Here is a 24,130-nt window from a genome sequence, read left to right on the forward strand (position 1 = left end):
GGCCAAAGTATCAGGAAGCATCAGGAAGCAGGGATGGGGTTTATGGTGAAATTGGGTCTCAGACTCTCTTAAAGCGGGAAGCGGGACTTTGATTTCCAGCCAGAGGTTGCGGTGTTGGTGTATTGGTGTTTTCCTTTTTGACTTACTTCACTCTGGATAATAGGCTCCAGTTTCATCCACTTCATTAAAACTGATTCATAAAGACCAATACAGTATACTAATGCATATATATGGAATTTTAAAAGATGGTAATGATAACCCTATATGCAAAACAGAAAAAGAGACGCAGATGTACAGAACAGACTTTTAAACTCTGTGGGAGAAGGCAAGGGTGGGATGTTCTGAGAGAATAGCATTGAAACAAGTATACTATCAAGGGTGAAACAGATCACCAGCCCAGGTTGGATGCATGAGACAAGTGCTCAGGGCTGGTGCACTGGGAAGACCCAGAGGGATGGGATGGAGAGGGAGGCAGGAGTGGGGGTCAGGATGAGGAACACATGTAAATCCATGGCTGATTCATGTCAATGTATGGCAAAAACCACTACAATATTGTAAAGTAATTAGCCTCCAACTAATAAAAATAAATGGAAAAACAAACAAACAAACAAAAAGAACTGATTCAAATAAATTCTTTTTAATGGCTGAGTATTATTCCACGTGTATCTGTACCACAGCTTTCTTATCCATTCATCTGCTGATGGACATCTAGGTTGCTTCCATGTCCTGGCTATTATAAACAGTGCTGTGATGAACATTGGGGTACACGTGTCTCTTTCAATTCTGGTTTCCTCGGTGTGTATGCCCAGGAGTGGGATTGCTGGGTCATATGGCAGTTCTGTTTCCAGTTTTTTAAGGAATCTCCACACTGTCCTCCATAGTGGCTGTACTAGTTTGCATTCCCACCAACAGTGTAAGAGGATTCCATTTTCTCCACATCCTCTCCAGCACTTATTGCTTGTAGACTTTTGGATAGCAGCCATTCTGACCAGTGTGAGATGGTATCTCACTGTGGTTTTGATTTGCATTTATCTAATAATGAGTGATGTTGAGCATCTTTTCATGTGTTTGTTACCCATCTGTATGTTTTCTTTGGAGAAATGTCTGTTTAGTTCTTTGGCCCACTTTTTTATTGTGTCATTTATTTTTCTGGAATTGAGCTGCAGGAGTTGCTTGTATATTCTTGAGATTAATTCTTTGTCAGTTGCTTTGTTTGCTATTATTTTCTCCCATTCTGAAGGCTGTCTTTTCACCTTGCTTATAGTTTCCTTCATTGTGCAAAAACTTTTAAGTTTAATTAGGTCTCATTTTTTAATTTTTGCTTTTATTTCCATTACTCTGGGAGGTGGGTCATAGAGGATCCTGCTGTGATTTATGTCAGAGAGTGTTTTGCATGTGTTTTCCTCTACAAGTTTTATAGTTTCTGGTTTTATGTTTAGATCTTTAATCCATTTTGAGTTTATTTTTGTGTATGGTGTTAGAAAGTGTTCTAGTTACATTCTTTTGCAAGTGGTTGACCAGTTTTCCCAGCACCATTTGTTAAAGAGATTGTCTTTCTCCATTGTATATTCTTGCCTCCTTTGTCAAAGATAAGGTGTCCATAGGTGCGTGGATTTATTTCTGGGCTTTCTATTTTGTTCCATTGATCTATATTTCTGTCTTTGTGCCAGTACCATACTGTCTTGATGACTGTGGCTTTGTAGTATAGCCTGAAGACAGGCAGGTTGATTCCTCCAGCTCCATTCTTCTTTCTCAAGATTGCTTTGGCTATTTGAGGTTTTTCGTATTTCCATACAAATTGTGAAATTATTTGTTCTATTTCTGTGAAGAATACTATTGGTAGCTTGATAGGGATTGCATTGAATTTATAGATTGCTTTGATTAGTATACTCATTTTCACTATATTGATTCTTCCAATCCATGAACATGGTATATTTCTCCATCTATTTGTGTCCTCTTTGATATCTTTCATCAGTTTTATAGTTTTCTATATATAGGTCTTTTGTTTCTTTATGTAAGTATATTCCTAAGTATTTTATTCTTTTCATTGCAATGGTGAATGGAATTGTTTCCTTAACTTCTCTTTCTGTTTTCTTATTGTTAGTGTATAGGAATGCAAGGGATTTCTGTGTGTTAATTTTATATCCTGCAACTTTACTATATTCATTGATTAGCTCTGGTAATTTTCTGGTGGAGTCTTTAGGGTTTTCTATGTAGAGGATCATGTCATCTGCAAACAGTGAGAGTTTTACTTCTTCTTTTCTTATCTGGATTCATTTCTTTTTCTTCTCTGATTGCTGTGGCTAAAACTTCCAAAACTATGTTGAACAGTAGTGGTGAGAGTGGGCACCCTTGTCTTGTTCCTGATTTTAGGGGAAATGCTTTCAATTTTTCACCATTGAGGATAATGTTTGCTGTGGGTTTGTCATATATAGATTTTATTATGTTGAGGTATGTTCCTTCTATTCCTGCTTTCTGGAGGGTTTTTTTTTTTTAAATCATAAATGGATGTTGAATTTTGCCAAAGGCTTTTTCTGCATCTACTGAGGTAATCATATGGTTTTTATCTTTCAATTTGTTAATGTGGTGTATTACACTGATTGATTTGCAGATATTAAAGAATCCTTGCATCCCTGGGATAAAGCCCACTTGGTCATGATGTATGATCTTTTTAATATGTTGTTGGATTCTGTTTCCTAGAATTTTGTTAAGGATTTTTGCATCTATGTTCATCAGTGATATTGCCCTGTTTTCTTTTTTTTGTGACATCTTTGTTTGGTTTTGGTATTAGGGTGATGGTGGCCTCATAGAATGAGTTTGGAAGTTTACCTTCCTCTGCAATTTTCTGGAAGAGTTTGAGTAGGAGCTAACACCTGTTAGCTCTTCTCTAAACTTTTGGTAGAATTCAGCTATGAAGCCGCCTGGTACTGGGGTTTTGTTTGCCAGAAGATTTCTGATTACAGTTTTGATTTCTGTGCTTGTGATAGGTCTGTTAAGATTTTCTATTTCTTCCTGGCTCAGTTTTGGAAAGTTACACTTTTCTAAGAGTTTGTCCATTTCTTCCAACTTGTCCATTTTATTGGCATATAGTTGCTGATAGTAGTCTCTTATGATCCTTTGTATTTGTGTTGTCTGTTGTGATTTCTCCATTTTCATTTTTAATTTTGTTGATTTGATTCTTCTCCCTTTGTTTCTTGATGAGTCTGGCTAATGGTTTGTCGATTTTATTTATCTTCTCAAGGAACCAGCTTTTAGCTTTGTTGATTTTTGCTATGGTCTCTTTTGTTTCTTTTGCATTTATTTCTGCCCTAATTTTAAATATTTCCTTCCTTCTACTAACCCCTGGGTTCTTAATTTCTTCCTTTTCTAGTTGCTTTAGGTGTAGAGTTAGGTTATTTATTTGACTTTTATCTTGTTTCTTGACGTAAGCCTGTATTGCTATGAACTTTCCCCTTAGCACTGCTTTTACAGTGTCCCATAGGTTTTGGATTGTTGTGTTTTATTTCATTCATTTCTCTGCATATTTTGATTTCTTTTTTGATTTGTTGGTTACTCAGAAGTGTGTTGTTTAGTCTCCACATGTTGGAATTTTTAATAGTTTTTTCCCTGTAATTGACATCTAATCTTACTGCATTGTGGGCAGAAAAGATGCTTGGAATGATTTCAATTTTTTTGAATTTACCAAGGCTAGATTTATGGCCCAGGATGTGATCTATCCTGGAGAAGGTTCCATGTGCAGTTGAGAATTTGGGGTAGGCTCCATGGCAGAAGTAAAGGAGGTTTTGCCTTCCCTCCTTTAATAGGCACAAATATAAAGTAGGGAATTTGTTATAGTAAGAAAAAAATTAATGTGAAACTATTTTTAGAAAATATGTGATCAGATGTTTTTAGAGCACATTAGAAAGTAAACACAGTAAGTAAACAAGGTCTCTAGATAAAATTGACCCCTGAGTAAAAACCAGACCAAAAATTTTGTTAAGAATTGGAAGCCTATACTACCCAAAGTAATCTATAGATTCAATGCAATCCCTATCAAGCTACCAATGGCATTTTTCACAGAACTAGAACAAATAATTTCACAATTTGTATGGAAATACAAAAAACCTCGAATAGCCAAAGTAATCTTGAGAAAGAAGAATGGAGCTGGAGGAATCAACCTGCCTGACTTCAGGCTATACTACAAAGCCACAGTCATCAAGACAGTATGGTACTGGCACAAAGACAGAAATATAGATCAATGGAACAGAATAGAAAGCCCAGAGATAAATTCACGAACCTATGGACACCTTATCTTCGACAAAGGAGGCAAGGAGATACAATGGAAAAAAGGCAACCTCTTTAACAAGTGGTGCTGGGAAAACTGGTCAACCACTTGTAAAAGAATGAAACTAGAACACTTTCTAACACCATACACAAAAATAAACTCAAAATGGATTAAAGATCTAAATGTAAGACCAGAAACTATAAAACTCCTAGAGGAGAACATAGGCAAAACACTCTCTGACATAAACCACAGCAGGATCCTCTATGACCCACCTCCCAGAATATTGGAAATAAAAGCAAAAATAAACGAATGGGACCTAATGAAACTTAAAAGCTTTTGCACAACAAAGGAAACTATAAGCAAGGTGAAAAGACGGCCCTCAGATTGGGAGAAAATAATAGCAAATGAAGAAACAGACAAAGGATTAATCTCAGAAATATACAAGCAACCCCTGAAGCTCAATTCCCGAAAAATAAATGACCCAATCAAAAATGGGCCAAAGAACTAAACAGACATTTCTCCAAAGAAGACATACAGATGGCTAACAAACACATGAAAAGATGCTCAACATCACTCATTATCAGAGAAATGCAAATCAAAACCACAATGAGGTACCATTTCACGCCAGTCAGAATGGCTGCTATCCAAAAGTCTACAAGCAATAAATGCTGGAGAGGGTGTGGAGAAAAGGGAACCCTCTTACACTGTTGGTGGGAATGCAAACTAGTACAGCCACTGTGGAAAACAGTGTGGAGACTTCTTAAAAAACTGGAAACAGAACTGCCATATGACCCAGCAATCCCACTCCTGGGCATACACACCGAGGAAACCAGATCTGAAAGAGACACGTGCACCCCAATGTTCATCACAGCACTGTTTATAATAGCCAGGACATGGAAGCAACCTAGATGCCCATCAGCAGACGAATGGATAAGGAAGCTGTGGTACATATACACCATGGAATAATACTCAGCCATTAAAAAGAATTCATTTGAGTCCGTTCTAATGAGATGGATGAAACTGGATCCCATTATACAGAGTGAGTAAGCCAGAAAGATAATGACCATTACAGTATACTAACACATATATATGGAATTTAGAAAGATGTTAATGATAACCCTATATGCAAAACAGAAAAAGAGACACAGATGTACAGAACAGACTTTTGGACTCTGTGGGAGAAGGAGAGGGTAGGATGTTTCAAGAGAACAGCATCGAAACATGTATATTATCTATGGTGAAACAGATCACCAGCCCAGGTTGGGTGCATGAGACAAGTGCTCGGGCCTGGTGCACTGGGAAGACCCAGAGGGAGCGGGTAGAGAGGGAGGTGGGAGTGGGGATCGGGATGGGGAATACATGTAAATCCATGGCTGATTCATGTCAATGTATGACAAAACCCACTACAATATTTAAAGTAATTAGCCTCCAACTAATAAAAATAAATGGAAAAAAAAAAAAAAAGAATTGGAAGCCTATACATAAAGAAATCAGGAGATATAGTGCAAGTTAAAGGGGCAATGAAATAATTGTCCAATACTAGCTAAGAACCTGAAAGACAATCCAAAATCTAATCACGGCTGCTCTGAGGGAGACATGAATCTCTACAACAGGTCCTCATCCTTCCTCTAAATTCCCAAGTGGAATAATATAACGTTCTTGGTATTAGTGTTATCTACACTTAATAGTGGCTCAAATGGTAAAGAGTCTGCCTGCAGTGCAGGAGACCCAGCTTCAATCCTAGGGTCTGGAAGATACCCTGGAGAAGGGAATGGCCGGCCACCCACCCCAGTTTTCCTGTCTGGAGAATTCCATGGACAGAGGAGCCTTGGGGGCTACAGTCCACAGGGTCATCAAGAGTGGGACCCAACGAAGTGACTAACACTTTCACTTCACTTCACTAATCCCATCACTTTGGAACATCAGATCTTCACACCAAAGTGTAGAAGTTGTGTAAAAAGCAAAAAGAAAAGCAAAATAACTTGCAGTGAGAGTGAGAGAGGAATTTTGTCTTAATGTAAAAATGACTGTCATGATAACAGTTGATGAATTTGAAAATGTTATTACAGAAGCTTGAGAAGAAATAAACTTAATTTGATTTGGTCTACTGGAGCCACTGTTGAAAATGGGAATTTATAACAATTCTAAGTCTCCACTCACATCTCATATTTTGGGATCACTCTTGGAGAAATATTATTTTATTCTTTGTGACACCTACAGATTTAACAGGCAGGATCTACTTCCAGAGAAAATATGCTGCAGTATGATCATAGTTGATGTGACATTAATATATCTAAAGAAATGACTCAAGAAATTACCAAAGATACTTATATGTGGAATCCAAAAGGTCAAACTCACAGAAACAGGGATTAGAAAAAGTGATTTCCAGGTTTTGGGAGGTAGGTAGGGAAAAATAAGGTGCTGTTGGGAAAAGGGTACAAACTTTCAGTTATAAGATGAATAATGTATACCGTGATGATTGTGGTTGATAATAGGGTATTATGTAACTAAAATTTACTAATGGAGTAGAAATTAAATGCTGTCACCAGATATTTTTTAAAGGTGTGAGGTGATGGATGTGTTAATTAGATGAGAACAATCAGTGCTTATCAAGTTATTACAATGTATACTTTAAATTTCTTACAATTTGTCAGTTATACCTCAATGAAAGTCGCTCAGTTGTGTCCGACTCTTCGCAACCCATGGACTGTAGCCTGCCAGGCTCCTCTGGCCATGGAATTCCTCAGGCAAGAATACTGGTGTGGATAGCCATTCCCTGCGCCAGGGGATCTTCCCAACCCAGGGACTGAACTCAGGTCAACAAAGCTAACCAAAAAATTGTCAAGTTTCTTTTGACTATGGTCACAGAATACCCAAGGGTAAAAGACTTCATAGACAGGCTAACTGAAGCAAAGTTCATTATAGAGTCCAGATGCACTCTTACTGGATTTTCATAGTTCTCTTTTCACAGTAACATGGAAAGGTTAGGCTGGGCTCTTGGGGTGTTAACATGGCATCGCCCGTCTCTAAAATCAGCAGTAGCCATGGCTTAGTCTCCTTGCTTCAGAACAATTACAGTCCATCTCAGTTCACTGATCGTAAAATGTTGATGTTCCCTCTTGCCATCTCCTGTTTGACCACTTCTGATTGACCATTCACGGGCCTAACATTCCAGGTTCCTATGTGATATTGCTCTTTACTGCATCACCACCAGACTTTCACCACCAGACTAATCTGCAACACTGGGCATTGTTTCCACTTTGGCTCAGCCTCTTCATTCCTTCTGGAGCTATTTCTCCACTCTTCTCCAGTAGCATATTGGATATCTTCTGACCTTTTCATACTGCTCATGGGGTTCTCAAGGCAAAAATGCTGAAGTGGTTTGTATTAGTTCAGGGTCAATTTGATCAATTTGATTTTCACATTAGGGGTCCTATTTTCCTGCTTCTTTGCATGTCTCATAATTTTGGATGCCAGAAATCATGATGTTAGCTTGATATGTGTATTTTTGTATTCTAAATATTCTTAAGCTCTGTTTTGAAATGCAGCTGCTTTTGGATATGGGTCGTTTGGGGTCATGGTGTTAAGTAAGGAGCACAGCACTGTTGGCTCCAGGGCTCACTGGTCTCTACTGAGGCAAGACCCTGCTTCAGAGGCTACCCAATGCTTGTGAATCATGAAGTGTCTGATTCTGGCTGGTGGGACCTAGGACCGTGTGTGTGTGTGTGTGCCGGGCATTGTCGCTTCTAGCCCTTTTGAGTGGCCCTGTCTCCAGCCAGTGCTGACCAGTAGTCAGCTGAATACGCAGAGGGGGCCTTTAGGACATCTCTGAGATTCCCCTCTGTGCAGCTCTCTCCCATCTCATGCTCTGTCCTGGAACCCGAGCAGCCAGTGTCTTCCCTGGACTCTGAGTTCTCCTCCTTCAACTCAGGGACCCACCCTGATTTCACCTTCCAGGCTGTAAGCTGAGGCAACAGAAGAGCTCACTTCCCTTGTTCCTTTTCTCTCAAGGGATCACAGGGCTTTGCTACATGATGTTCAGTGTCTTAAAAATCAGTGTCATATTTTTGTCTGGTTTTTGGTTATTTCACATGGAAGTAGAGGGTCATAATAGAAGGTAGTATGTACAGTAGACACTCATCAAGTACTATAGAAACACTTTTAAAATATCATAGAAATACTTTAACAAATCATCACACTAAACAGGCAGTTTTAACTATAAGCCTGACTAGAAATGATCACCAATCTAATTCTTCTCTCCTGTTCTGGATGAGGATGTTAGTATTCTTGGCAAGTATATCACACTCAGGGACAATGTGTTTACAACCCACTAAGGCTGATCTCTCTTGTGCAGTAATTGGGACCTTATTCCTATGCAGAATTCAGGACCACGGTTTTCATGCCATCCCAGGACCAAGGATAATTCTTCTGCGGGGCTCCTAGGCTGTTTTAAGATTCTGACTCCCCAATACCATCAAACTGACTAGTGTTCGACTCTTTGTGACCCCATGGACTTGTAGCCTGCCAGGCTCCTTTGTCCATGGAATTCTTCAGGCAAGAATACTGGAATGGGTAGCCATTCCCTTCTCCTGGGGATCTTCCCGACCCAGGGATCAAACCTGGGTCTCCTGCATCACAGGCAGATTCTTTATCATCTGAGCCACCAGGGAAGCCCCATACTTATAGAATCCAAAGAGATAAACACCAGAGGAGTTTGACAACTTGAGGCTTTTATCAGCTGCCCATTCATGCAGATACAGAAATGGACACACTCCAATAAACTTGCCTCTGAATGTCAGTTAATCAACAATGGTCTTACCCAAGTAACCACTTCTACAGATGATGTCAACCCATTTAAGCTTCTGAAAGTCTTCCAGTGCTTGAACTCCATGCTTCCTTAAAATCCTATATAAGATCAGAGGCTGGCTCTGATCAGGGAGGATTCTGTTTGACCAACATAGCTCTTCCCTACCACAGTAGAACAAATGCAGCAGTAAATTCAGCTGTGTTTTTTTATATCAGCTATGGAGTGGTAGGCTCATCAGCCTCTGAGAGTTTGATATTCTCTCCAGTTTCATAATTGCTCACTTGATTTATTATGGTTTCTTATTTATTATCAGCAACTATCATTACTTGAACATCAATTAAGCTAGGCATTCTGGCAGCTATTTACATATTTTAGGTCTGGATTAACTAATCCACTACTCTATCTGAAATGAAAAGGTAAAGCTGAATTTATTGCTTACTGTATGGTAAGAGACAGCTTGGTTGGTCAGGCATAATCTCATGGAGCAGAATTCAATAACTCTGTAAATGTCGAAGGAAGCTGCAAATACAATCTCTGAGATATCTTATATAAAAATAGAGACATGGTTTTACTAAAGGTATGCTAGTAATTACCTCACATAGAAAAATATGTTTACTAGACAGTGGGACAGTTTTTACCTTTTTCCAGGTTACTGTATTTCCAGGGATTATCCTCTAGATGTTAGACTAGAACATTTCACTCAAAGTATATCATCAGTACCTCATTAAATGCTTTTTGATGAAATTTACTTAGGAAAAACAGCCAAGTATCATGCAACATCATCTCCTATCATAAAACACGTGAATATAAATTTATTGGGTGGAAAATACGGAAAGGGACAAAAAAGATGGGATGGTTCTGAACTGATATCATAGAATTCATAAAAGGATAAACTTAGGTCCAAAATCCTCAGCCCACATCAAAGACTTCATGTTCTGATGACTGTGGAAACAGGCCAGCCCTAGTTGCTGGGCTCAGGCAATCAGGGTGATGAAGCTGTTCTAAGTTGAAGAAGCTGCTCTGTCAAGGACATCACTTTCTCTCTAGTCCAGAGTGGCACTTCTTGGGCACAAGTCTATTCTGCTTACTCTCCCATCGATGCAGAGCAGACTGGTTTGATGTGCTGTTGTGCCTTTTATCTTGGTCCTGCTGGAAAGAACACACACCCCAAACTGTTCAAAACAACTGGAGAGCTGAGGACCTATTTTGTCTTTATGAAGGTCATTTTCTTCCCCATAAATATAGGTGGTTCTAATCTAGACAGCATGGGAGAAGTAGAACTTTTAAGAAAGAAATTCAGTTCACTGGTTTTCTAAGCAGTACGGTAAAGAAATCTACAAATTAGTGGAGTGAGTAGCTGGATGAAGAGAGGACTTGTGTAATTAGAAATCTGAGAAGGAACAAATCCAGAATTGCTTAAGACAGTTAAATATTCTACCTCTTCCTGCCACCTGTCTTCCCGGGGAAGCCTCTGCAACCGGTTTTTGGTCAGCTCAAGTTGTAGACCGTCAAACCTGCACTTAAACCAGCGGTGAGCTTCTTCCAGGTTAGCTGTTATCTGAATGTACAAATGTTATTAAAAATTACAACAAAGAAACAGTTTAAGTTTTTCTGTGTACCAGTTTGACTCTTTTTACACTGTATAATTTAAAAGCTTTATTTCCCCCCACAACTAGCAAGTGGGTTTCACATTAGTGTGAAAGTTTTCTTACTATAGCCAGTTTGAGAGACTTTTTACCTAGATATTAAAGACTTACATTCTGACTGCATGGTCTTTGCAACCTATTTGCATGTACACATCCTCCTACAGACGAGAGAATAATTTCTGAATGTGGAGTTAAAGAATGCATGCAGCCCTGCTACTTCACATGCATTTGTTAATATTTTCTGGATGTGAAGTGAGGTGAGAGAGGACTCAAAAAAAAGGAAAGGTAGGCAAGAAAGTGTCAGATGGCACTGAAAATTAATGTGGTGGTCTGAGCCACATTCTGAATTTGAGTTCTGTTCTCTAAGACTAAATACTTCTCCAGAGTCCCTAAACTATAAAGACTAGATTTTTTCTGCTGTGTTTTATGAAAGTAATAATAAATAAATAAGTATAAATAAGAATAAATTAGTAAGAACACTGGAGTAGCTTAGTGTAAATTGTACTCTTTATTTCCTTTATCAAAATATTTTATACTTGGGCCCCTAAGCACAAACTTCCAAATTATCTTTGTTAGACTTGAAAACAGTCCCTCTAATAGTCTGCCTTTGAAGATGATCTGGAATCAGTTTCATTTACTTGACAAATATCTGAGTGCCGATATGTGCCTGGCACTCCACTAAGGACTTGGGATATTCTGATATTTTGAACATGGAGCCAACAGGGCTTTATATAAAGGTTGCTTCAAAATGGCTCCACAACATATCCTCTAGAATAAAAAGTAAAATGACTGACTTCCCTCTCTTGATTACTTATGTTTCATGACAGCATTTTCATGTTTTGACTCAGTTCTCAGAGAGTAGTATATTTCTCTCTTGCTTGAGAAGGCAAATTTGGGAGCAGAGGCTTCATCTGGCTTGTTCACCCTCTAATCTCCATCACCTAGCACAGCGCCTGCCATGTAACAGGTCCTCAAATTTGTGCTACTATGTACCTGTCTCCTATTAACCAGGGCACAGTGTGGGTACAAGTGTGAGATAAGAAAGCAGAGCTCTCCTTGTCATTAATTCTTAGAAAGCCACAAAGCTAAGTGTTTTCCAGCCTGTGCATCCTGATGGTAGACACTTCTCCCACACAAATGAAAGCCCGCTTTTCTCTGGCACTCTATCAGAAGTGGAGGGAAAGATACTTGTAGTGGCATCACACATTATATCTCTTCTCTTGTATGGTGAATGAGAAGGGAGCTAACGTACATGCAGACTTACTCCGAGCCATCTATCAGAGAAACAGTGGTAGGTAACAACTTCCTGTTACAGACATGGTAACTGATGAGTTAAACAATGTAAACCTCACTTTACTTAGGCATAGGAAGTGTCACAGTTGGCAAACTCACAACAGGAGTCCATAATCCATTTAATATACCATTCTCACAGTCATACTGTCATGTAATTTAATGGCTATAAAAGGGACAAGCTGGCAGCAACGTCACTGTGCTACCTGTAGTCAAAGAATCTCCTTCCTTCTCTGGATAATAGGGGTGGTCGTGGTAGACTAATAATTTCGAAGATCTTTTCCAGTTCTAAAAAATGTAGGATTTTACAAATAGCTTCTATAAATCAACAACAAAAAGTCCAACTGAAAACCAGGTTTTTGTTTTGTAAATAGACATTTCTACAAAGAAGACATACAGATGGCCAGTAGGCACACAAAAAGATGCACAACATTGCTAATTACTAGAGCAATGCAAATCAAAACTACAAGAAGACACTATGTCACACTGGTCAGGATGTCCATCATTAAAAAGTCTATAAATAACAAATCCTGATGAGGATGTGGAGAAAAGGGAACCCTCTTAGACTCTTTGTGGGAATGCACCCTGGTGCAGCCACTACGGAAACAGCATGCAGGTTCCTAAAAAAACCAGAGCCACCATATGATCCAGAAATCCTACTCCTGGGCATACACCTGACAACACTGTCATTCCAAATGATACATGCACCCTATGGTCATGGCAGCACTATTCACAAAGAGCCAAGACATGAAAACCACCTAAACGTCCGTCGACAGGGAGCAGATAAAGAAGATATGGTGCACACACACAGTGGAGTATTGCTCATCCACACGAAAGCAAGCAAGCATGCTGTTAGCAGTGACACAGACGGGCCTAGACATGGTCACACCGGGCGAAGTGAGTCAGAAAGGAAAACACCACAGGACAGCACTTACACATGGAATGTAAGGTATAACGGAAATGAACGTATCTGTGAGACAGCCTCACAGACATAGAGACAAACCAGTGGTTACCAAGGGGGAAGGGAGTGGGGGAGGGAAGGAGTCAGACTTTGGGATTAGCAGATATAAACCAGGACACACAGGACAGATAAACAACAGGCTCCTACTGTACAGCACAGAGAACTACCGTCAACATCCTGTGATAAATCACGATGAGAAAGAATATATGTGTAACTGAAGCACTCTGCTACATAGCAGAAATTAACACAATGTTATAAATCGGCTCTATTTCCACAAAATATTTTTTTAAATGTATGATTTTAAATACCTTCAAAAAGGCCTATTTAAGAGAAATCAAATTCACAAATTAATAAGGTCTACCTTATATTTCTAGTTATTGGTGGAAAAGTGTTTTTACTTTTATTAGTTCATGTCAAATAATAATCACTAAAATTCAAACACATGCTGGTCTTCCCTTATATCTAGTGGTAGGGACTTGGACTATCAAGTTAATATCAGCATTTCAGTATTCTATGATCTCTCGTCAAGACACAGAACCTTAATCTAAAACTATTTGTTCTTTATAACATGTTAGAGGTGATAGTAAGGTATTGGTTCTTGCCTTATGCACTTCTGACAACTGTGTTAATGGAGGATTTTACAGAGACTTTTGTGTTTCAGGGTCATCCGTGTGTCTGGCTCACCTGCTCTGATTCCACACTGGCTTCTTTCAGCTTATTCTCTGTCGCCTCTTTACATTTCTTTAGGTGTCTGATAGTTTCTTCCAATTCCTGAAAATGTGATACAAAGATTTTTACAAACTCCCATGTGCCATATATGGGAGAAAAACCTTCAATATTGTAATAAAAGACAAACCAAATTATGAAAGTATGATAGGATACTTTCCAATTCCAGGTGCTACCAGACTACAAGCTAAAAACTTGTTTTCAGTTTAACTGACTGTATACACATTTGTACATGATGACAGATTTTGATTTATTGATTCTCCTGAGGAAAGGTGATTAACATTTCTTTCTAGAACTGAGTGAATAATATTCGTAGCAGACAATCTCTGTTGGAAGGCAAGAGCTTGATGCTCTCCTGAAATCCCTTTTCAGGAATAAAATATGCTTTTCATTAGGTTGGGAATAGGCAAAAGTCCTGTAATGGCAACAGAGAGATCTGAGCTACGGGTAAGAACCAAGGAGTCTAAAGTTCCTGAAAGACTATGAAATTCAGAAGTCTTACTCAGTAACTAGTACTTTGCATATGTGAGCCTAAACTGTTCTTTAAAAATGAGGTTTGTTTTTTTTTTTAACATTGAAAATGACAATGAGGTGCCATATTCAAAGCTACAGGCTTCTTCCTAGATATGATTCTGAGGTCTTAGCTAATATGAACAACTTGTAAATTTGTTTTCTTCTCTAGAGCCTAGAAAAGCGCATGGCATTTGCTGGTCATCTCTGAGAGGAATCCTAGGAAGCCTTTGCACCTGGCACCGACTCTCCAGCTCCTGCCTCAGCTTCCGCTCAGACTCCAGGCGCAGCTCTTGCTGCTTATTCCGTGCTGAGGTATCATACTGGCTCCTGGCCAACAGCTGCATCTCCTTCTGCAGGTTAGTCATTTCAGACACAAATTTCTGGATACTCAGTGACTGCAGGGCACAAAGGGAGACGGTTGGCGAAGCTGCCCAAGTTTGGGACTTTACATGAGTGGTAAACAGTATGTGGAGATCATCTACCTGTTCATAGTTCTTCCTCTGATACTGATCCTTAATTAGCTCCATCTGCCTCAGTTCTGTTTCTATTTGCTGAAAGTAAATGTGGAAATAACAGAAAGATAATCAGTGGAGAAACTGGCTTGCTCTTTTTGCCTATAGGATGACAGAAAGAATCCCACACGAGACCCAGTTATCAGTTCCTGCTGGGCTCTTCTTCCATCCAGCCCACTGACGCCAACAGAGCCAAGTCCTATACAGTCCCTGTGGGAGGACAGCCGGGAGCCAGCATGGGGCATTGGCAGCTAATGAGCAGCCGAACATTCACACAGCAACATCTTTGCTGGAAAGAGAGACAGCTCCCGCCCCCTGCAAGGCAATCTGCCCATGCCCCAGGTGTAGCTATAATTCCCCGAGGTCACAGGGCGGTGTTAGAGCTCTGACCATCTTCCTCCAACACCACTGCCTGCCTGGATCCTCATCAGATACTAGGAGGGGATGGGAGACCGAGGGTTTCTCAACAACCTTCATCCTCTCCACGTTCTGAGCGTTATTCGCCTTGGCCGACAAGTGGAGCTTAATCTGGGCCCTCTGGTTCTTTATTTTCTCCTTGCTGCTGTTGAGGAGCTTCTCCAGCTCCGTAAGTTTCTGCCGCAGCTCGCGGTTCATCCGGGACACTTCCACTGATCTGAAGTTGGCTTCCTCAAGGGCTTTCTTCATCTGTGGCACACAAAGGGAAAATGAGAACATTTTAACCTCCCATTCAGTAAGAGAACGTTAATTTTAGCTGTGTCCCTATATTTTGTTCTCATTGGACTATTCTTTTAAAAAGGAGGTTAAGTGAGGCAGTAAGAGATTTGTGGAGAAACACTCTTAGTGATTTAATGCTAAAAAACACAATCTTTCTTAGAACACATAAACCATATAAATATATGTTCATCATATATTAAGAGCATGGCTTTTATATCAGACACTTTAAATCTCAACTTCACCACTCACTAGTCAAGTAATTTCAGATAACATCCTTAAGCCCCGGGTTCATCTCTGGAGAACTGTGTGAATAGGCTACCTCATAGGAGTCATGTAACAGTTAAACAAGGTAGAAAAAGAATATAGAGCCTGACACACACTAATTGCTCAGTGATCATTATCATGCTTTAAAGCTTTTTTTTTTTTTTTTTTAATTAAGCTCATCTCTGTCACTTGTGATGTCATGTTTGGAGAAGTGAAAATAAATTATATGGTAGTTTATGGAATGGGCTTCCCTGGTAGTTCAGCTGGTAAAGAATCTGCCTTCAATGCAGGAGATCCTGGTTTGATTCCTGGGTCAGGAAGATCCCCTGGAGAAGGGATAGGCTACCCACTCCAGTATTCTTGGGTTTCCCTGGTGGCTCAGATGGTAAAGAATCTGCCTGCAATGCGGGAGACCTGGGTTTGATCCCTGGGTTGGGAAGATCTCCTGGAGGAGGGTATGGCAACCCACTCCAGTATTCTTGCCTGGAGAATCCCATGGACAGAGGAGCCTGGTGGGCTGCAGTCCCTGGGGTAGCAAAGAATAGGACATGACTGAGCGACTAAGCACACATGTAAATACCTATCAGCTACTGAGTATTGTTGCATGCATTTATTTTTAATTGGAATATAAGTATTTTTATATTATTGCTTTTCTATTGAGGTTTAGTTGATTTATAATATTTTTAGGTATATGAGTGATTAAAATATAGATTATACTGCAGTTGTTATAAATTTTTTTAGATTATATTCCAGCTATATTCCATGTGCTGTATAATATACCCTTATAGCTTATTTATTTTACATAATAATTTGTACTTACTGCTTTTAGAAATTTTAGGAAACTTGCCTTGTGGTAAAATAACAGTGATTATTAATAAAAAACAACACAACGGCCCCAAACAAAATCACTTATGCTAAGCCCTACTGTCACCAAACTTAAATAGTTTTGGCTCTCCCAGAAACGGACTCTCAAACCAGTCAATCAGGAATCGTCTGATCAGCATTAGTTGGGGAATCTGCCTGGTAGACACCTGCCATCCCCTAAAGGAAGTAAGTTTGCTGTAACCCATCTACTCTTCTGCCTAGTTTAACTCTCTTGTTCCTGCTCCCTTCTGCCTATAAGAGTCTTCCATTTTGTACAACTCCTCGGACTGCCTTCTACTGCAATCAATTGCATAATGTCCAATTCAAACAGATTTTTGTTCAAATAAACTCTTAATTTTATTATGCCTCAATTTATCTTTTAACATTACTTAAATCATTTTACAGAGTTCCTCTCCTCCTCTTGTATCCTTGAATTTTTAGGAAGAAGCACCTAAAAAGTACCACTTGATTTTTAGGAAGAGGAGGCAGCTGAGAAGGGAGAAGAAGGGAAGGTGGTATTCTCTATGACTGGTAAGTGTTTAACATGTCAAAGAAAGAACCAAAATTATGTTACCTTTTCTCTTTATACTAGCTCATTCCTTCAGCTCCTAAATTCACACTACAGTGTTATTTAGTCTTCTATCACCCAACCAAATTTCTGTTAGATATTACACCATTACCTCAATCACAGCTTTGTCAAAACTGAGTAAGCCTTAAAAACTATCACTTTGTACTTATGTTCAGGACTGTTATAATTACTTTTCATATATTTTCCAATTTAATCCTCTAAACCACCTTGGAAAGTAGTTGTGATGATTTCCATTTTATGATCAAGGAAACATTCAGAAATTCCATTTTATGATCAAGGAAACAGACTCAAAAGTTCAGTCGTCTGCAGATAGTAAATTACCACACTGCTCTTAAGAGGCAGAGCTGAGGCACTTAAGCAGTGCACCCCAAGGCCCCTCGCGGCTAACTGCTCAAGACAGCTCCCTCTTACCACCGTTCTTTGGTCTCCTGCAAAGTTCACGATCTTCACTGATTCCTGTTAAAAGGGTTTAAACTAAGTATTCTGAACAACTATCTCCGATTAAAGGTTATCTTTAACTTCAGTGTCCATTTTTGTTTCCCACAGAAATTGTTTTCATTATAATATTTATACAGTGCTTTTGCAATTTACAAAGTACCATATAAACAGCTGAATCTGATTTTTGAGACTGCTCCTTGTAAATTGCAAAGCAATGCACTAAATCTGGCAAAATATAGACCAGCTACTCCAGCTAAGTCTTGGAATTATTTTAATTACTCCCTCCCCTTTGCTTATGATACATTTCTTGTGTTTGATTTTTCTATTAAAAATGGCTTTTTTTATTTAATTGTTCCCTACTTCCAACAGAACCACTTTTCTTGGCCCCAATCATCTGAAGCCAAAGTAACTGCTCTAGTTCCCGTGAGCCTCTATGTTTCCAGTTTATCTTCATTATTATTTACTCTCCACCACCAACAGACTAACCTACTTAAAACTGTGCTTACATCCTTCTCAGAAACCTACAGTGCTTTACTTTTTTTTTTTTCTTTACTTTTACCTAACGGTTTCCAGCCAATATTCTGGTAGTTAAGATCGTCTACCAGTTGGCTTCCATTAAGCTAGCCCGTCTTTCTCAGGAATTTCCTAGTCCCTGCTTTAATCAAGACAGGCAAATGCTTTTCCTTTGCTCACATATCCTGTTCATTTTTCATTTGCTTATCCTCTTACATAGCGTGTCCTACCCCTGCAAGCTCTGCCAGTCTCAGTCCCGTTCTTTGGTCAAGCTTCCCTCCTCCTCCTATCACCCAGCCAGCCTAAAACAAACTTTCCTTTACTCTGAATTCATTTAAAATTGTACATAGCTTCTAAATACCAGAGAGTCTTCTGATGTCTTCCCTACTCATCTCATGTAAGAGTGGAGGTGACAAATAAGGGGTCATTTAGAACAGACCACGTTTTCTACTGTATGCCTTTAAATATGCCTCTCAGGAGAAGGTAGGTGCATGATGGATGCTAGTGAAGTGAACTGAGGAGATAGGTGAGTTGCTATCTGTCTAGCAGATGGCAGTCTTCTCCTTTCTCTTTACCACTCAAGTTATTATTCTCCAAGGGGAAGACTATCATCAAGGCATCCCTTCACTGGGCAGATAACTGTATATCAAACAGCTTAGAGCTGCATCTCACTTGCTGGTGAAAGGAGGACTAGAAGAGCTAAGGAACAACTGCAGCCGTTCTCAGGAACCCTCTCGCTGGCAATCACCTAGAGGACGGATGTTGTGTCTTTTGGTCATGTGCCTCCATACCTCAGTCACTTCCCGCTGTGCTGCTTTCTTGGCAGTTTCTCTCTCAATTTGAAACTGCTTTCTTAGAGCATCTATGCGTTCAGCATGCAATTCTGCTTCTATTTTGGATTCTTCACTCATCCGTTCTCTGTTTTGAAAAAGAGAGATTTAAATCACCTTTAGAAAACATCTTAGGCAGTATGATTTACAACTGAGCAGATCAGTCACCATGTGAAATCAGTGATCTGGAACTCATTAACAGAAAGAAAAATAAGCATTTACCTACAGCCTTAAAAAACAAAGTCATTAATATAGAGATCCACCCTTAAGAATGAAACACATATTCTTGTTTTAACCAATACTGAATAGTCCAGAGCTAGCAACATTTCACCAGAATATAAAATTTGTACAGATTACAAACATGAAAAATACCCTCCTTAGCTTTAGCTTATATAAATATGCTCTGCTATATCAATATGTTCACTCTATGTGCACAATATATTTCCCTTGGGTATAAATTTTCATGGGATGTTGTTAATATCTAAATCATATTTGCCTAGATACAGTTTAAGAAAAAAAGTCTAGTGGCTTGACTTGAATTAGAAGGATTTGAGCTAACTAATCTCAGGGCAAAATGGAAAACTTAATTTGGTCGAGCATCTACTTAAATGGAATTATCCCACTCCTGGAGGGGTTATTTCCATCCAGGCTTCTGTTGTTCCTTTTCCAAATGATGCCTTTAAAGGACACATAAGCTTCTGATAGAAAAGGTTTGGCAGAAATGTGTATATGTCCCTCCCGAATTGGTTTAACGTTCATGTACAGAAGATCAACACCAGATGAGGGAAGAGCTGAAGAGGACCGTATGCCAACCAGCATCCTCTGCTGTTTAGCTGTGCCGTCTCCTTCACGCAGTTCTGCAGGAGGACCAGCTCAAAGTAGGGAAAAGGCTTTAAGTGGTTTATGTGAATGAGCCAGACTTACTCTCCCAGAGGCTCTTCCCTAATTTCACTGTGACTATACTGCTCTTACTTAAAGGTTTCCAAATTCTGTCGCTCAAGTTCTTTGTTTTCCAGTTTCTCTTGAACATGATCAAGCTTTGTTTGTAGGTGATTATTTGTCTGGAGAGCTTGTTCCAAGCTCATAGCCAGTTTCCTGTTGTCTTCTCTAGCTACATCTAGAGCTTTTTGTAGAGGTTCCATCTGAAAAAGAAGATTGTTTTTAATCCTGCTGTTCCACTGTAAAAGATACTAGAAGTACATAACACTGTATATTCCCTCTTTAAACTTTGAAACAATAATTACTTGGAACCAGAAACAAAGACTCCAGAGGCCTGGGGTATGTATAAGTGAGAACTCATTACAGACAGCGCTTAGTGGGCTCTTAGAAGGTGATGGGAAGGGTATGCTCCACTGGTCACTACAGAGTTTTCGAAAACAGAGCAAACTTATTTATCCTAATTTCTAAAATTTTAAATTAGTTAAATTCCCCTTCTTGATTCTTTAACCTCACTGCCTACAGAGATACGGACTGGCAACTGCTCCTTGTATATTCCTCTAGAAAAAGCTTATTCATATGAAATATCCCTGTGTATTTTACATGTGTACACATGTGTAGATACATATTTATATATGTATATACCTATGAATGCATGTGTTTCCTTATTTAGTGGGACTACCCTACTTCTAACTGAAGTTATGTTATTTTCTAAACCCCTTAACATTTGCAATACCTTACGCATTAATATATGAAAAGAATGTAGACCATATAAGACAAGAAGAATCAGGCATAACTATGGTCCTGGTTTGCCAAATGACTCACTGCAAGATTACAGACCAGTTTCCCATTTGGGAATATGTATTGTTTAAAACTCAGACTTGAGTGGGAAGGAAATTTACCTGATTATTTTACTCCGTTTTTCCAAAACAGTGCTATCCCAATAAAATGAAAAAAAAAAAAAAACAACTAACATTATCATCCATAAAAACCTGGCTCCTACCTCACTGTTGTGCTGGGCATCCACGACAAGCATTCTGGCCTGCCACTGGTCCACTTCTGCTTCCAGCTTCTGTACCCGCTGCTGATTTAGGGCCCTAAAGATGGAGAGCACAGAGAAAGTGACCACTTTCTAGAAATGGAAAGCACCATCTAGAAATGATACCACTGGGACATGCAGGGCACTCTTCCAGGAAGCTGAAATGGCATTAGGTCATGGGCTACAGATGCTCAGAATATCTGAGAGCTGGCAGGTGATAATCTGCAACCCCAGCGTCAGAGTAAGAAACGAATTCTCCTGGGGATTAAAAATCTGTCCCATCTCTATGATTCAATTTTGCTTGGTATATTAAACTATCAGTACATGTTAATGACTAAGTGAAAAATGGGTAATTTTATACTATATATATATATACATATATATATATATCACTGGCACAAAAATGTATCACTTCTAGATGGACTGGCTTACTCTTGAGATTTCTGCTTTTTACCTAGAATTTTATTGTGAACAGTAAACTGTTTTTTTTTTTTTCATTTATTTTTATTAGTTGGAGGCTAATTACTTTACAATATTGTAGTGGTTTTTGTCATACATTGACATGAATTAGCCATGGATTTACTGTTTTTAACACCATCCCCTTGATTTCTTTAAGTTCAGAGGTAACAGTGATTCATAATGTAAAAAAAAAACTTAGCACGATGAAGAATATAAAAGTCAATAATTCTCCCATAACACAGAGGAAATATGTACCAGTAATACATTGTACTTAGAGGCCTTATTAAACTCAAACCATTTGTTCATTAACCTAGACGGGAAATATGCATGTAATTTTTTAAACATTCAAAGGAGTTCTCTTATAGCTGAAAGTAGTTCTCAGAATGCTTCCTCTAAAAGAATTTATTAAATAGTATACTAATAAATGGATAATTAATTCAAAATGAAGTAGATGCCTGGCTTTAATAATCTTGAAAATTACTATTCTGTAGACCCAAGGGCAGGTTTAAATGGTGTAGAAAACAGCAAGGATAAGACAGCATTTATCACATGAATTGCTGGAATACCTATTAATTTACCCTACTACAGAATATGTGAATTTTTGGACATTATTTCTGTAATTCCAGATTCTCCCAAATGTGCTAGTTCTTTAAACACCATTTCAGTACTTTTTTTCATAAAGGAAGCAATATAAAGTGACTGCTGCTTGCTCACACACTGTTCCTTACTACAACACAGCAGAAAAGTGTAAGTACAAAGACAAAAATCTCTGGTACCTTTCTTTCTTGAGGCCTGCAATCTCTGAATCCCTCCGGCCAAGCTCTATTTGCACTTTTTCCAGAGCACCTTGCATCTTACTGTGAGAAGCCAACACATTCTCTAACATGATTGTCACTTTGCAGTTGTCTTCTTTGGCTTCCGCCAGTTGTCGCTGAAAGTTTCCCACCTAATAGGAGATGAAATAAGACAATGTTTTGATCCGGTCTAGTTATTCTTCTGGAATTCCATCACATCCACTAGCTTTGTTCGTAGTGATGCTTTCTAAGGCCCACTTGACTTCACATTCCAGGATGTCTGGCTCTAGGTGAGTGATCACACCATCGTGATTATCAGGGTCATGAAGATCTTTTTTGTACAGTTCTTCTGTGTATTCTTGCCACCTCTTCTTAATATCTTCTGCTTCTGTTAGGTCCATACCATTTGTGTCCTTTATTGAGCCCATTTTTTGCATGAAATGTTCCCTTGGTATCTCTAATTTTCTTGAAGAGATCTCTAGTCTTTCCCATTCTGTTTTGTTTTCCTCTATTTCTTTGCATTGATCGCTGAGGAAGGCTTTCTTATCTCTCCTTGCTATTCTTTGGAACTCTGCATTCAAATGGGAACATCTTTCCTTTTCTCCTTTGCTTTTAGCTTCTCTTCGTTTCACAGCTATTTGTAAGGCCTCCTCAGACAACCATTTTGCCTTTTTGCATTTCTTTTCCACGGGGATGGTCTTGATCCCTGTCTCCGGTACAATGTCATGAACCTCCATCCATAGTTCATCAGGCTCTCTGTCTATCAAATCTAGTCCCTTAAATCTATTTCTCACTTCTACTGTATATTCATAAGGGATTTGATTTAGGTCATACCTGAATGGTCTAGTCATTTTCCCTACTTTCTTCAGTTAAAGTCTGAATTTGGCAATAAGGAGTTCATGATCTGAGCCACAGTCAGCTCCAGGTCTTGTTTTTGCTGACTGCATAGAGCTTCTCCATCTTTGGCTGCAAAGAATATAATCAATCTGATTTCGGTGTTGACCATCTGGTGATGTCCATGTGTACAGTCTTCTCTTGTGTTGTTGGAAGAGGGTGTTTGCTATGACCAGAGCATTCTCTTGGCAAAACTCTATTAGCCTTTGCCCTGCTTCATTCCGTACTCCAAGGCCAAATTTGCCTGTTACTCCAGGTGTTTCTTGACTTCTTACTTCTGCATTCCAGTCCCCTATAATGAAAAGGACATCTTTTTTGGGTGTTAGTTCCAAAAGGTCTTGTAGGTTTTCATAGAACCGTTCAACTTCAGCTTCTTCAGCGTTACTGGTTGGGGCATAGGCTTGGATTACCGTGATACTGAATGGTTTGCCTTGGAAACAAACAGAGATCATTCTGTTGTTTTCGAGACTGCATCCAAGTACTGCATTTCGGACTCTTTTGTTGACTGTGATGGCTACTCCATTTCTTCTAAGGGATTCCTGCCCACAGTAGTAGATATAATGGTCATCTGAGTTCAATTCACCCATTCCAGTCTATTTTAGTTCGCTGATTCCTAGAATGTCGACATTCACTCTTGCCATCTCCTGTTTGACCACTTCCAATTTGCCTTGATTCATGGACCTAACATTCCAGGTTCCTATGCAATATTGCTCTTTACAGCATCAGACCTTGCTTCTATCACCAGTCCCATCCACAACTCGGTATTGTTTTTGCTTTGGCTCCATCTCTTCGTTCTTTCTGGAGTTATTAATCACAATAGTGTGATCACTCACCTAGAGCCAGACATCCTGGAATGTGAAGTCAAGTGGGCCTTAGAAAGCATCACTACAAACAAAGCTAGTGGATGTGATGGAATTCCAGTTGAGCTATTTCAAATCCTGAAAGATGATGCTGTGAAAGTGCTGCACTCAATATGCCAGCAAATTGGGAAAACTCAGCAGTGGCCACAGGACTGGAAAATGTCAGTTTTCACTCCAATCCCTAAGAAAGGCAATCCCAAAGAATGCTGAAACTAGTGCACAACTGCACTCATCT

At 39.2% G+C, this 24,130-nt stretch overlaps 1 protein-coding gene across 5 annotated transcripts in view; it reads right to left on the reverse strand.

Moving 5' to 3' along the window:
• Nucleotides 1-9,865: 9,865 nt before the first annotated feature.
• The window catches only part of CCDC150 (coiled-coil domain containing 150), a 97,345-nt gene continuing 83,080 nt past the window's right edge, over nucleotides 9,866-24,130 (reverse strand). For 2 of the 5 annotated variants that reach the window (XM_043910509.1, XM_043910514.1), the window contains 10 exons: nucleotides 22,124-22,293; nucleotides 20,853-20,946; nucleotides 19,886-20,055; nucleotides 18,875-19,001; nucleotides 15,191-15,385; nucleotides 14,690-14,758; nucleotides 14,441-14,602; nucleotides 13,653-13,739; nucleotides 10,510-10,629; nucleotides 9,866-10,217 (listed from right to left, as the gene is read on the reverse strand). In XM_043910509.1, coding sequence (XP_043766444.1) covers nucleotides 10,104-10,217; nucleotides 10,510-10,629; nucleotides 13,653-13,739; nucleotides 14,441-14,602; nucleotides 14,690-14,758; nucleotides 15,191-15,385; nucleotides 18,875-19,001; nucleotides 19,886-20,055; nucleotides 20,853-20,946; nucleotides 22,124-22,293 — 1,308 coding nt within the window. In that variant the 3' untranslated portion in view covers nucleotides 9,866-10,103. Of the gene's footprint in view, nucleotides 10,221-10,509; nucleotides 10,630-13,652; nucleotides 13,740-14,440; nucleotides 14,603-14,689; nucleotides 14,759-15,190; nucleotides 15,386-18,874; nucleotides 19,002-19,885; nucleotides 20,056-20,852; nucleotides 20,947-22,123; nucleotides 22,294-24,130 lie in introns of all 5 variants that reach the window. The other 3 variants (XM_043910508.1, XM_043910513.1, XM_043910512.1) reach the window with 2 other exon arrangements.

Source organism: Cervus elaphus, chromosome 8 (assembly GCF_910594005.1).
Source record: "Cervus elaphus chromosome 8, mCerEla1.1, whole genome shotgun sequence".
In the NCBI taxonomy this organism is placed as follows: Eukaryota; Metazoa; Chordata; class Mammalia; order Artiodactyla; family Cervidae; genus Cervus; species Cervus elaphus.